General features: G+C 44.6%; 1 protein-coding gene across 1 annotated transcript; it reads right to left on the bottom strand.

Annotated features, from left to right (window-relative positions):
• Positions 1–61: 61 nt before the first annotated feature.
• Positions 62–9402, bottom strand: smad3b (SMAD family member 3b). The gene is made up of 9 exons (XM_030366784.1): positions 8989–9402; positions 6757–6950; positions 6506–6640; positions 6213–6287; positions 6072–6122; positions 4845–5057; positions 4542–4679; positions 3882–4026; positions 62–1814 (listed from the first exon to the last, which is right to left on the bottom strand). Exons 1-9 carry the CDS (start codon positions 9189–9191, stop codon positions 1691–1693), a joined length of 1278 nt encoding a protein of 425 aa, XP_030222644.1. The 5' UTR covers positions 9192–9402; the 3' UTR covers positions 62–1690.
• Positions 9403–14471: the final 5069 nt, after the last annotated feature.

Raw genomic sequence — 14471 nt, 5'->3', positions numbered from 1 at the left:
GGTTGACTTAATTGCCTTTCTTGGTTGCAAGTCTTTTTCTGTATGTAAGATTAACTTCAGGTACAGGTACAATTTTATTAAATCATCACATGACAAAAACAATGGCAATTTCAAAACAATTTGGACTAACATGTAGAACCTAATACATGAGATAAACAACCTAATAAAGTAAGATACAAATACAAATTATGACACAGATCTACAAACTACTTGGTTGAATACACCGTTGCATAGCACGGGGTCACAGCTCTGAACAGATTTCATTCCAGCTCGGTATCGTGTACTAGAAGTGCAGTGGGAGAGAGGGCCGCCTTGAACCGACTCGCTAATAAACAAGGACCACAAGCATATCAAGCATGCCTTTTATAGCATAACAATGTGGGATGTAGAAGAGGACAAGCAGAAAACACTACCATTGATGCACTAACTGATCATTACACGTCCTAATAACGGCTGTTTATCCATGCAGAGTATGTTGTATACTCAGGTGAACATTGAACTGACGTGGATTACATGTGTAAATTAAGTGCTATGTAGGAGAGTGCCACTGGGGCGGCTACTGCTGGTGAGGCACGACGAGAGTTACGATGCTAAGACCTAAACTACTCCACTGACACCGTTTATATTAGCCTTATTCCTTTCATGGAAACATTTTCCAGTTTAACAGCTGGTACAGTATTTTCAGGATCGATCGATCCTAAAGTTTTCCACTGAATCCGATGACCGTAAAATACTTGAATCATCACAAGCTATGAATATTTATATACATCGATCATAGTGGGGTGCCAATAAAAATATATTCCCCATGCAGGACACTATGTAAAAATAAATTATAAAATGTCTTTCACTGAGCAAAATAGTTTTCATACAGACATTATTCTTAAATATGTCCAATTCTCTGTTGAGCAATAGCCAACATTATCAATTGGAAGGAATAACCACATAATTCACTACTTCATCATATAGACTAATTGGTTAGGCCAAAGTACTTTGTACTTTGTATTTGTTAACAAGATGAGGGATTTCATCATTACTCAAACTGGGCGTTTACCTCACTAGAGCCACAATGCTAAATAAGCCTTTCCAATTCACGATTACAAAAATAGGTGATCAGTTGAAGGGGCATTGAACATGACCAAATTTCATTAAATAGCAAGGTGATTAATATCTTCGTTTGACCAAACAACTTGAGTCATACAAGAATTGACTTAAAAACCAAACAAATAGAACAGAACAATAAGCAGATTTTTCAAAAGGAGTTCAATGGTCTTCATCGAAAAATGATGAACACAGCACTACATTACCGTCTTAAAATGTACATTAATGCATGATGGGGACAAGGTGGTAGGGTGCAAGTTCAGTACTATGAAACCTATTGCTAACATGCTGTGGCTGTGGGAGCACAATACGACAGATACAAGTCATAACATAAACCTTCAAATGGAATTCATGGCTACTCCTACAAGGAAAGTGCTTTACAGTGTGTGTGTGTGTGTGTGTGTGTGTGTGTGTGTGTGTGTGTGTGTGTGTGTGTGTGTGTGTGTGTGTGTGTGTGTGTGTGTATATGTGTGTGTGCGTGTCCAGATGAGTTTACTTTTTTCCGTATAATATTTTTTTTTGCTGTTGTTGATCCTATGTGATTGTGTAAATGAGTATGGGGGGGGGGGGGGGGGGGGTTGGCATGCTGTTCCTAGGACACACTGGAGCAGCGGATGCTGGGGGAGCCCATCTGCGTGAGCACCTTGTCCAGCCACTGAAGAGGGCCGTTCAGGTGCAGCTCTATCCAGCAGGGGGTGCTGGTCACTGTCTGTCGCCTGCAGACCCCACACACACACACACACACACACACACACACACACACACACACACACACACACACACACACACACACACACACACACACACACACACACACACACACACACACACACACACACACACACACACACACACACACACACACACCGTGTCATAACAGCTCGGGTCGCATTTCACTGCTTCCCACCCTGACCGACCAAATGGAGATATTTCCACCCTAATGTTGATGTTTCTTCAACCAGATGACTCAGGTCCGTCCCAGGGGAATCCCCCTTGCGTGCAAGTCCAGGGCACCTTGGACCCCCCCCCCCCCCCCCCCCCTCTCCATGTCTCCTGCATTCTTAGGACGTTACTCACCTCCCTCAAACCGTCTTAACCCTTCACCCACCCACCCCCTGTTCGTTCTCCTTATTTCTCGCCTGCTTGCACACTATTCCATTTGGCTCCTTTCGACCATTTGGCTTCAGTAGTCTGGTCTTAACATCAGAGCCAACAGCGGCCCCCTGAGCCCCCCCCCCACCTCAGGCCCTGTAAACCTCGCTGGAGGTTCCCTTGGAATGCAGTGTTTTCATAAGCTCATGCAATTCATCACAACTGAATGAAAGCAAAAACAACCAAAATGTCCCCATGAGTTTAGATTCCAAATGAAAGTCATTTTCTTATGAGGGACACTGCAATAATTAACATCAGTGACATGCCCAACATTCATATACTAGAAAGTCCCCAAGCCGGGAACATCCCTAAATATTAAACTGGGCTGCGTGGGCTGAACCCATCTCCAGAAGGAATTGGAATGCTTCAGGTGGTTTCCGCCAGAGTTAGCATGAAGCTTAAAAGAGAAACGGGAGAGTTCAAGTAATAAGAACTAGATTGCAGCAGTGTAATCAGAGCCAGGTGGCCAGAGGCTTCCCATGCTGCGGTGTCTAGAGAGGAGAGCCCTGGGAGAAGGCAGGCAGGTCACCGTGGGGCCTGCTGACTCCTTTATACCATCCCCACACCCCCCAGGCAGCCTTCCCAGCCTCCCCAGACCAGAGCGCTGCTCAGATCTCCTCACGGCCCTGACACAAACGCTCTGGATCGCCCAGACGGTGTGGGCCTGAGCAGTACTGCCTTAAGAGGCCTCATTATCAATAATGACTACAAGTAGGAAGTTTCTACTCAAACGAATGACTATAGAGCGGCGAAGTCACGCCCCTTCCGGTAGAGCCCATGGGACCTATGAGATCGAAAAATATGAATGGGTTTCAATGGGGAGAAAGTCATTATTTTCTGGTCCCAGTCTGCCCTGGATTACACATATGTTGGTTGTGGATTTAAAGGATATTTTTTCATGCAAAGAAAACTAAAAACTTTGCGAAGGAGTTTGATAATGTTAGGTTTTGTGTGAGGCCGCTTTGTGAACTACAGCCCCTCGCTGCTCTCGACGCGAATGATATACGTCACCACCACTCTGGTACAGACATGGCGATCTCTCTGCTCCACTTCACCGCTTTTTTCCAAGGGGAGGATAACAGCATCGAAGAGGTGAAAACCATTATAAGTCGGGGCATGTGGAGAGTTTCAGTTATGTCGAGGGGGAGATTGTCTGTCTTGTCCATGCCAGTCGCAGGGAGCGTGACATCACATACGAGACGTGTAGTCTTTCTCATTGTGTTTTCCCTACAGCCTTTAACTGAACAATTGCACAAAAAATAAATTAAATCCACAAACAACATATGTGTAATCCGGGGTATATAAAGACTGGGACCAGAAGATAATTATTTTCTCTCCATTGAAACCCATTCATATTTTTCGATCTCATAGGTCCCATGGGCTCTACCGGAAGGGGCGTGACTTCGCCACTCTATAAGTAGGAAGTTATGAACGTATTGGCCATGCCTGCCATTGTATTTGTACGTTTCCATCACACTATAGTAGTGTCACCAGTTGGTTAAGAAGACTGTCAGGCTAATCAAAGTAGTAAACACCAGTAGTGATATCAACCAAATAGTGTTAAGGTTTTTGTGTTAGCACAACATGGGTAATTGGTTTAAACTATGCTATGCGTTGCGTGTTTGACTTACCTATATTCTGCTCCCCAGCCCTTCACAAAACTCATGCGGATGGTGCACATGCGGGTCAGCTGGTACACCGCCTCGAAGCCCTGGTTCACAGACTGAGCCAGGAGTGCAGCGAACTCCTGGTTGTTGAAGATCTTCAGATTACAGCCTGGGAAAGGAGCAGAGCACCTCTGAAGTAATGGCTGACTGGCCCGGTCTACCCGTGTGAGTCACGTGGAACTGTGGGTAACACTGTGTGGAACACTCGTGTTTTACACCCCTTGCCCAGTGCATCCGTCCGTTGACGGATCTCATTGACTTTGCATGGGGCGATCCCGAAGTGCATTGTGGGTCCGTCCGTTCCGTCGGCGCCCGTCTCTTGCGTTCAGAAGTTGAGAAAATTTTAACTTTTCAGGCTGCGACGGATCCGTCAGCCAATCAGAACGTGGCTGCGTCTGGCTCTGTCGGCAAATACCACTCCCCCATCCGTCAGACACGCCTTCCGTCGTCCGTCGACGGACGGATGCAGTGGGCAAGCTGTGTCACACTTTTGTGTCACACTCGTTTGTCACAGTCGTGTGTCACTGTTGTGTGTCACTGTTGTGTGTCACTGTTGTGTAACACTTGTGTGTCAGTCATGTGTAACGGTCGTGTGTAACACTGGTGTATCACATTCATGCTGACCTGGAGGGATCTTGCAGACGGTGGCAGGATGCCAGCCGTAGCGCTGGTTGCAGTTTGGACTCTGGACAAAGATGGCGCTGTCACTGAGGCACTCTGCAAACACCTCCCCCCCGATGTAGTATAACCTCACCCCACGTCCTGCAGGGGGGGGAGAGAGAGACAGAGGGAGAGATAGTGACAGAAACAGGAGAGGAGAGAGAGAGGGAAGTTAAAGTTTGTGGATTTGTTTTACCTGCAGTTTATGCAAAATGCTAATCTGATGGAGAATACGTGGGCGCATTCTACCGGAGGTAACATAGGTACCTATATGTCTGCGCGTGAGCTCCACGGCGGAGTTACGGTTAACGTTGGAGAGCAGACCCAGGCAGAAGCGCTCAGAGTTGGAGGGGTCCGTGAAGCCGTCCACGGTGAGGGAGGGCTGGGAGGCGTGGAAGGTCTCTCCCACCCGCTGGTTCAACTCGTAGTAGGAGATGGAGCACCAAAAGGCTGACTCGCAGTAGGTTACAGGCTGGAGGTCTGCACCACGGGGACGGAAAAGGACCAGAGGTGTGCGGCGAAGAAAACACAAAAAGGTCAGAATAACTGGAAACTAAATACGCTAATCAAGAAGTCTGTGGTTGACTCTATTCAAGGACTTCAAGGAAAATACAAAATTTAAAAGTAATGCAACAAATCCAGAAAACATTTGCATACACATTTTGGTGCCTTGTCGCATGCAGACAATGTGTGTGTGGAGCATTTGTGACATCAAAACTGGGAAAGAGAGACTGGTTCTCTATTTTGACACTGATCAATCACTGTAGAAAAATGTTGAAGATCCAAGCACAACCTTGATGGCGTTATTTAACACTTACTTTGCTAGCACACTATAGCATTAAACTAAGGCAGACTGGTAACATAGTTACATCTCAATCTTTCTCATGCCTTTGTTAAAAGATGCTTGATTCAGTGATCTCTTTTTTCGGGCACGGCTGTGAAACTTTTTTCTGAAACACAATTTTGCAGTGGTTGAATTACATCTGGTTAGCTTGCCACTACATTGTCGGTACGTTTTTCTCATGCATTCAGAATCCTTGGCTTTCCAATCATCTGTCCATTAAAACGCAATATGTCCGGTGGACACTGCTGCTTACGGTAAGAATAACCGCATGGGATCAGAACAGCTGTGAACCCTGGGCTTTGTTCTGAGGGAAAGCTGTGTTTTTAATGTTCCCTAGCGGTTTCCCCATGACCTGAGCTGCTCCCGCTGCACATGGAGACATGTGACCTGCATTCTTCTCGTGCCGAAAAGTACAGCTCTAATATAATGTCACATTTAAGACTAAATTACAGAAATACAAGTATCCCCCATCTCCACCAGAGGAATCACAGTGGTGACATGGACGGTAGCAGACGTGGATATGTGTGAAGAGATCAGAGATCAGCGCAACAGGCAAAGCAACAGGTTGAACGCAAATAGTGCCTTGTTCAACAATGGCCTTCTGTATTCAAGAGCCTTCCTCCTAGAGCAACACTTTGATTCACGCTTACCCAGATTATTGTTTGATGGAGAGACGGGATTGGGTGACAGGCTTGGCGACCCTAGAAAGTGAAACAAGAGATTGTTGGAGGAGTGAACACAAGGCAAATGTCAGGGAGAAAGAGGACTGTGATTCCGTTGTCTTGTCACACCTGTATCCATGCTGTGGTTGATTTGGGGATCGCTGGTCTCTCCATCTTCACTCAAGTACCCAGGGGGAGGAGTCTCTGAAGAACACACACACAAATATCTTAGTTTAACAACGCAAAATATGTAATTATAACATTTGGTGTGTGTGTGTGTTAGTGTGTGTGTGTGTGTGTGTGTGTGTGTGTGTGTGTGTGTGTGTGTGTGTGTGTGTGTGTGTGTGTGTGTGTGTGTGTGTGTGTGTGTGTGTGTGTGTGTGTGTGTGTGTGTGTGTGTGTCTGTCTCTCTCTCTCTCTACCGGGGATGTAGTTGCTCTGAGGCTCGATGCCAGCGGGGAAGTTGGTGTTCTCTGGGATGGAGTGGCTGTAGTCGTCCAGGGGGGGGAACTCTGTGGGGATGTCCGTGTGTCGCGGTACGAGCACCGGGGGCAGAACTGGACCCACACACAACATGAACCATCGTTAGACCTTTCTCACCATGAGGGACACATGACAACAGTTGATATTGTCTGTTGAGGTGGAGGAGGTGGAGGAGGAGGAGGTCACTCACTAGGCGTCTCCACCCTCTGGTAGTGGTACGGGTTCACGCACACCTCGTCCTTCTTGGTGTGGAAGGCGAACTCACAGAGGTCCACGGCCCGCAGCTCGTGGTGCGACTGCAGGTCCGGCCAGCGCCATAAGCGGCAGTAGATGACGTGCGGTAGGCCTTTCCGGTGGGACACCTGCAGACGCCCATCCAAAGACCTGAAGGGAGACCAGTCCAAAGGCCACATCATCACGCTCCACTCAATTCAGATGACAGGACCCACCACATGTCACCACATGGCTTCTACAGCAAATGTCACAGGTATGTCAACCTTACTTAGGTTTTTTCTAATGTTTATTATGCACCATGACTATCTCAAGGTATGCAAAACAGATCAGCAGATCAAACCTCAAGATGTTTTTCGACACATGGCCGGTGAAAACAACTTTTATTACAACCCTCAATCACACTTCCATTACCTGAAGCGGGGCAGGGACTGCTCTACACGCTAGAGCACTGTTGTGACGGCTCTATCTGTGGTTAATACAGCTCATTGTTAAACGTCAGAGACAGGCAACATGTGTTTTTTGTCTCTCACCATGTGTCCCAGCAGTTTCTCTAAAAAAACAAAGGCTCAAGAAAGAAAAAAGTCAAAAGCCAAAATGTTCACTACCACCTTGCTGGTGCGGTGTTGCGTGCAGTGGTGTGTGCAGTCAGTGTTGCTCGCAGTGCATGTTTACTCCAAATTATATAAAAATATTCCATATAGAAGTACCAATAAAAGATTGCATGAACTCTACAGCACTTCAGAGCTACCTGGTGGAGGTGCTTTTGGATCCAAGACTTTTCACCTTAGGCTTTAGACTTTGGCTCGTGTGACTTGTTTGATTGCTTGAAGGTGTTTGCTAAATTGGAGACACAAGGGTATTGCTCACGGTGCTACGAAAGCTATTTTTGGGATCTGCTTTTTTCACATTGTGCTCAGGTCAATCCATCAAGGACAAATTTAACAATTGTATTGCTATTACCAATTAAAGCATCGTCAATAGCGAGCAGAAAACTGATATAGCCTAGGGGACTCAATAGATTCTAAGCACAACACCATCCCTGTCGCTGGGCTCCCTGGAAGGAACAGGGACCAAAGCGCAACGCTTCCAGAAACACTTCTGATCAAGAGTAAACGCAGAATCATCACTGTACTCAGCACACACAGGCCACTCCGTTTCCATTACTAAATAGTTACTGCTGTCATTGCCACTAGTTTTAAGATCAAGGAAGTCACTGACTAAGCATAGAATAATGTATATTCATGTGATATTTTCCAATCATATAAAACTTACAAATAATTGCAAAGTTGTTAAAGTTGACTGAGAATTTATGCCAATTCTTAAACCAAATCAATCACTCATAATAAAGAAGAGCATCATATATCCATACAAAGAATCTGTAATATTGACATTAAAAAGGAGTTCTCAAAATAAGGCAATACCATTTTAAGAACTCCCCAGAATAGGCCTAATTCATACTTAACCCAAAGTGCTTCCAACCTTCACTCAGAGCTCAGATTGCTACCCATCCCAAGCAAACAATTTCCCAAACCACTTATCCCATTGCTGTGCGATGTTGCATTGACGGACAACCTCAACAAACCAAGTGACTGTCTTCTTGTTTTTTTATCCCCAAGTCAGGCAGCCCTTAATTGCAGTAACAGCCTCCAAGAAAACGTACAACTTCGCCCTCTAGTTTATAGATACCTTGTGTGGCCTACAGACTATATGGACTAATCCCAGCTGTTACCAAACAGGCTTTAAACTGGGGAAGGGAAGGTGCCCAGTGGCAGCTCCTCCAGCCACAGCTACACACACATCCCCGTTCATTGACAGACATCCAAGCTCAGTACGTGTTCAGTACCAACTCACAGGGGGTCAGGGTGCAGAGCTATACCCTGGTAAACATGGTATTAAGTTAGCAGAGGGATGCTATCGTTAGCTAGCTGCAGCTCATCTGTACATGGGTGAAACTTAAATAGGTTGAACTGCAATTTTACACAAAAAGACCTGCACACAGCTGAAAGGTATTCTGATTTTAAAACGATATTCAAGTTCCCTTTATGTTAGCATCCGAAGCTTAGCCGGCTGGCTAGATACGAGCTAATGGTCACAGCTAGCGTTGTCAGCCTGGCGTTCCCCGCTAGCATGTCGCGCTGTAACCCCCCTGTAACAACCCTGTAACAACCATTGGTACCCCCTTCTCTACCTCGGGATGGTGATGCACTTGGTGTTGACATTCGGAGTGGTGATGGCCTTCTCCAGCTCCTCCAGCTGTCCCGTCTTCTTCAACTTCTTGACGAGACTTTTCACTGCTTTTTCGCACCATTTTTCCTCCTGTCCGTTCTGCTCTCCCTTCTTCCAGCCGAGGAGTCTCTTCACGATGGGGGGAGTGAAAGGTAATATAGACATGGTATACTGTCAGACCGACGAGCCACAGAGTAGACTGACCCTGTTTTCTAGAGATAGAAGATTAAAAAATGAAAGAAGTGAGGTTAAGCTAGTGGGAGCTAGCTTAGCGCTCCGTGCTGGATGATGTCCCGACTCGGCGCCTGCTCGCGACGCAGCTTCCCCGGTACGAGTCGCCTGCAGCCCGGTGCTAGTCTGGAGTTTGTCCCCTCCTCCCCCCTCTCCCCTCCTCCTGCTCCCCCCCTCCCCCAGGATGCTGCTGCTGCTGCTGCTGCTGCTGCTGCTGCTGCTGGTGGTCCACCTTTTCATGGGCTCATGTGCACTGAAGAAGCATTTATTTTAAATCCAACAGTAATTATAGATAATAACTTGAATACTTATTGTGTGTGAACATACTTATTTTGTTGAAGTATTTGACTGCATGTTAATAGTGAGCATCATCAAAACAGCGTATGTAGGCCCCCAAGTAGGCCTACAAAGGTGGTTAATCCTAATCTAATGGTATATCAACAATGTAAATTCATAAAATAAAATAAGAATCGTCCCAGTTGAATATGTTGTCCTCATTACACTAATTCTTCCTTCTCCCTTCTTTCTGGTGCCCTTTGACATTTGATTATAGGTGCAAGAAGGGCTCCGATATATTGCAATCGGCCACACACATGCCAAGAGTGAAATGTGATCTAATATTTACAATCACAATGTCCAAAAATAGAAGAACCGTTGGAATAATCCTTTTGATCCCCTCATAAAAGTGATGTAATTTCACCTTGAATGCACCTTTCCATAAATGGATGGCGTGACAGGGCATTGCGTGCTATTTGGAGTTTGATTTGACAGTGTTATTGATAAGTACACCCCTGGTGGTCACCTCCTGGTAAACAGCAGTGCGCTTGTGCTATAAATATCCACTCCTACTAGGAGCAGACCCTCTTCCTCCTGTATATTTATAACCTCTATCAATGACCACTCATGTCTATTTTTATATAGGGTTTTAGCCTTTTAGTTTCTAGCTTTGTTTAGGGTAAAATTATATATTATTGAAATGGCCTTGACATCTCTTCAAGTGAATCTTTGTTCATAAAGTACTGACATGTACTTTGTTTCCATCTAAATACACTTTAAAAAGTAGCCTACTAGCTAAATGGCATCATTTGACTGAGTTCACTTTTGCAGTCATTCTGACTTGCAGTTTGTTTACCTGTAGGGTACACATCCTCTGCCATTGTTAGACTATCCCAACGGTTTCCTGCTTACCAAACGATACCATAACCGGAATAAGGACACATTATGTAACAGGGTGCACTATGATTAGAATGAGAGAAAAACATATGCCCAGGAGCTAGCTACGTTTTGATTTTTGTTTTGTTGCTGTGGGCTCCTGCTAATGTTTGTTTGGGGTTGGAGTCAGCTGGAGACAGACTGCTGCTATGGGCAGCCTGCGGCCTGCACCCGCCTGCACCTTCCCCACACCCAGGGGACACGGAGTGGACATGACAGCTGGTGTGGTCCGGGCCCTGGGTTTTTGCATGCGTAAGGGTGTTTGTCTGTGTGCGTGTGCGTGTGTGTATGTGTGTGTGTGTGTGTGTGTGTGTGTGTGTGTGTGTGTGTGTGTGTGTGTGTGTGTGTGTGTCTGTGTGTGTCTGTGTGTGTGTGTGTAAGCAAGAGATGGGGGGGGGGTGCGAGTGCAGAGCGTGTCAGACAGAGGGCAGATGGGCCACGGCAGGCAGGGAAAGGTCTTAGGGACAAAGTCAAGAAGGATCTCGGACAAAAGGCTCCGCGGCCGGTTGAATGCGTAATCACAGCAGACAGTCTCATGGAAAACAATGGCATTGTGATGGACTACTCGGGGGCTACATGGGAGACAAGCACGGGGGGCCCCCTCCCTGTATACTCCACCGTGCTGGTGGGGGGGGGGTGTGCAGATCAGCTGGACCACTGACCCAACAATAGTCAGACTGGAGCAGGGAATGGATTAGAGTAAATGTCGCTTGTCTGTCCATCTGGAGGGATAACTCAGCAACTCTGGGGTAATGATGAGAAAAACAATATCGTCACGGTCATACTGAAAGACGGCGACCTTTGATATAGTAGAGCCTTTAGAAGGTATCCAACTATTTTAGAAGTAGTTTTCAAACGACCACCCAGCCGCAGCACTAACATTGCACTGACGAAATAACTTGTTTGGTAGAGGATAATTTACCAGTGTAGAGCTATATGATGAGCACTGTTAAAGCAACATACAGTTACTCTTGTGGAAGCCTATAATTGCATCGGAAGCTAATTGCAGTGCGCTAGAATGTAAGGTGGTTGTTCTGCAATAAAGTGCTCACGCAGTCCAATCAGGGTGGGGCTCAGATCCTTGCTCCAATATCAGCCTGCTTTTTAATCTGCCTCTGCTCGGCAAGCTGTTATCTGCTGCCCCCACCCATTAGTTTTTTCCCAGATGGCAGCACCTCCAAATCAGTGACACGGGTGACCCACCAACGCCCTCCCCCCAGTCCAAACGCCTTAAACAATCCTACTTCTTCAGATCCCTATCGCTGTCTGTCTCTACCGTGTGCTTCACTCCACAGTCCAGCTCACTTTCTCAGTCCTCTAAGAGATTCGTTACCTTCATTGTATAGGCAAAGTTAGTCTATTTAGTTTGCTTTTGACAACCTATACTGCCACTACCTTATTTTTGTACCCTTATTATTTTTTCATATGTCACTTGTCATTGCATACATTTATGCTTATATATTTTCTGATTACCATTCCAATAATTGTTAACATTAGTTGGGGAAATACAATGATTTGCCTTATTTTTTTATTCAAATACCCCAGAACACGATGGCGTTCATCTGCAGTGTCTTTAAGGTTGTTACCACCTAGTGGATTCTCTCTGCTACTGCAATATTTCAGGTCTAACGAAGCCAGAAGATCCGTCCACATTTTTGGGGTACTTTGAATTTTAAATATTGATTGTTTTTTTCTAAAGAATTTTCCCAGTTGATTTAAATGATTAATTTACGAAATGAATGATTCCAGATTTTCTTTCTTTTCATATATATTTTTAAACACAAATAATACTTTATTCCTGTCTTTGGATGACAACATGGCCACCCCTCACACTAGCTATAAATTATTTAGAACAACAGAGAGGACTAGGAAGCTCCCTAAACACAATTTACATGTGTATTGTGAACAATGACCCATGAAGGTATTTATGTGATTTAGAGCCTTTGCAAAATATCGCCTCATCTTACATATGGATGGTATTCAGCACTTGGCCATGAATCATTAAGTTTTCCCTCAGGCTAAAAGGCTTTTATATAGTGCCTGCACCTCAACCAATAGGCACAGTGCTTACCAGTGTTTACCCTCCCAGCCATTGTTATGATCCAGCAGGAATGTTAAGCTGCAGCGGGCCAGGTATATTCATGGTGTCCATAATGACACCAAGGTATTACAGATGATTGGTACCATTATTAGGATTATTTTGATGCCTATTATGGTTGTGATGATGGGGAGATTAATTGTATAGTAGTCCTTTTGTTGTATTTGTTGTTGTTGTGGTTGTTGCTGTTGTTGTATCTGTGTCATATTTTGAAAGTAGAGAGAAATATGGAAGGTATTAAATATCACAATAAAAGCCTTAATGGCATATTAAAAAGTGAAAATGAACAAATGTTATAAATTTGCACTGCAGTCTTCTCCTTTGACAACCCTTATTACGACTCAAACCTAATCGCTGCCAGAACTTTCTCCAAGCATACTTATTTTGAGAAATTTGGAAAATGCATTTTTTCATTCACTACACCAAAGCTAATGATAGTGAAATTAGTTTCAAAGCAATCAGGAGGCCCCCTGCCATGATGCACTGTATCCATATGCATGAAATTGCTTGTGCTAATACACGCTATGAATCGTGGGTAATGCAGTGAATAATTTTGACTGCACACAATAACGTTATTTCCTAGATTGGGGACTGTTGTGAAGTGGGAGCCCACAGGCAATATGCTTATAAATGGTTATGTATGGATAATTAAGCATTATTCATAAACATTAAAACTTGCTTATTTCAGAAGGCTGGAGGCAGTGGGGGAATCCTATTAGACGGTTTTCCAATGAGGTTGACTTTACAAACTTTTCTTTCTCTTTTGTTATTGTGCTGAAAGTGTTTTTTAATCAGAACTTATATTTGTCACTTTTTGATTTGATTGAAGAAAACGTTTTAGATACGGAGGAGGTAGGCTGCTTTTGCATAATTAGATTGACAAAATATGTTGAAATATTCCCATTTATTGTTTTCTTGTGAAAAAAGGGTTTCATATCCGATCAGTTTTTCAATGCCGTGTTATTTTAAATCCCCAAAATGAAATATGAATTATTTATTTATTTCAGTAATAATGACTAAGAAGGCATGTCTGTCCGATCAAGCAATGTGACAGGTTATCAGCCTCTCTCTGATAACAACATGCTTAACAATGCAACAGCACACAACAACAACAACAACAACAACAACAATAATTTATCATTATTTTGCAAGGCCAGTATAAAATAGTTACCTTCTGATATACGACACACATGAATATAGTTTGGCATAGTTGTATATCATATGTTTAGATGTATTATATATTAGCAGAATACATAATACATCCATCTCATCCATCACAGTAAGGCTGGTCTCCCCCATAAGCAAAGAGATCACAGGAGCCAAGTCTCTTTGGTGCGCACCACCCTGTGATATGCACAGTAGCGCGGAGCTACACCCTCTTCTCTCTCTAAAAATAACTCAGGACACGGCTACATGCCATGCTATAAATCTATGATGGTGAACGTGTGGAACAGGATGAGCAAATGGACCAACCCTCGAGTGTGTGTAGGTGACCGAGCCAGCCGAGGAGCATCCGCAGCGGCACAAGAAGGAAGAGAGGGATAGTTGCTTCATTAAGTAAAAAGCATAGCTCCATCCATATGTAAACCATTTCCTCCCTCTCTCCTTCCCTCCTCCTCCTCTTCGTCCTCCCCCTCGCCAACTTTAAAACCGCTAGCTCATTAGTGGGCCTTTATAACAGTTTTTACCTAAATGCTGTGCATTTTTCCACCTCATTCTCTGGCTGATGGTTAGATTCTTACCCAGTAGCTTTAAGACACATGTTTTCTTGAGCAGTAGTCTTCTTTGATTGTGTTCCTGAGAGAGCGTACAGAAACCATTCATGTGTTGCAAACACCATCCCAAAATGTTCCAGATATGGGGGACAGTTATGTGGAAACGGGTCACCATTATATCAGGTAACT

The sequence above is a fragment of the Gadus morhua genome, chromosome 9 (assembly GCF_902167405.1).
Source record: "Gadus morhua chromosome 9, gadMor3.0, whole genome shotgun sequence".
Taxonomy (NCBI): Eukaryota; Metazoa; Chordata; class Actinopteri; order Gadiformes; family Gadidae; genus Gadus; species Gadus morhua.
The sequence above is the reverse complement of the archived record's forward strand: the minus strand, read 5'-3'. Positions and strand labels throughout refer to the sequence as shown.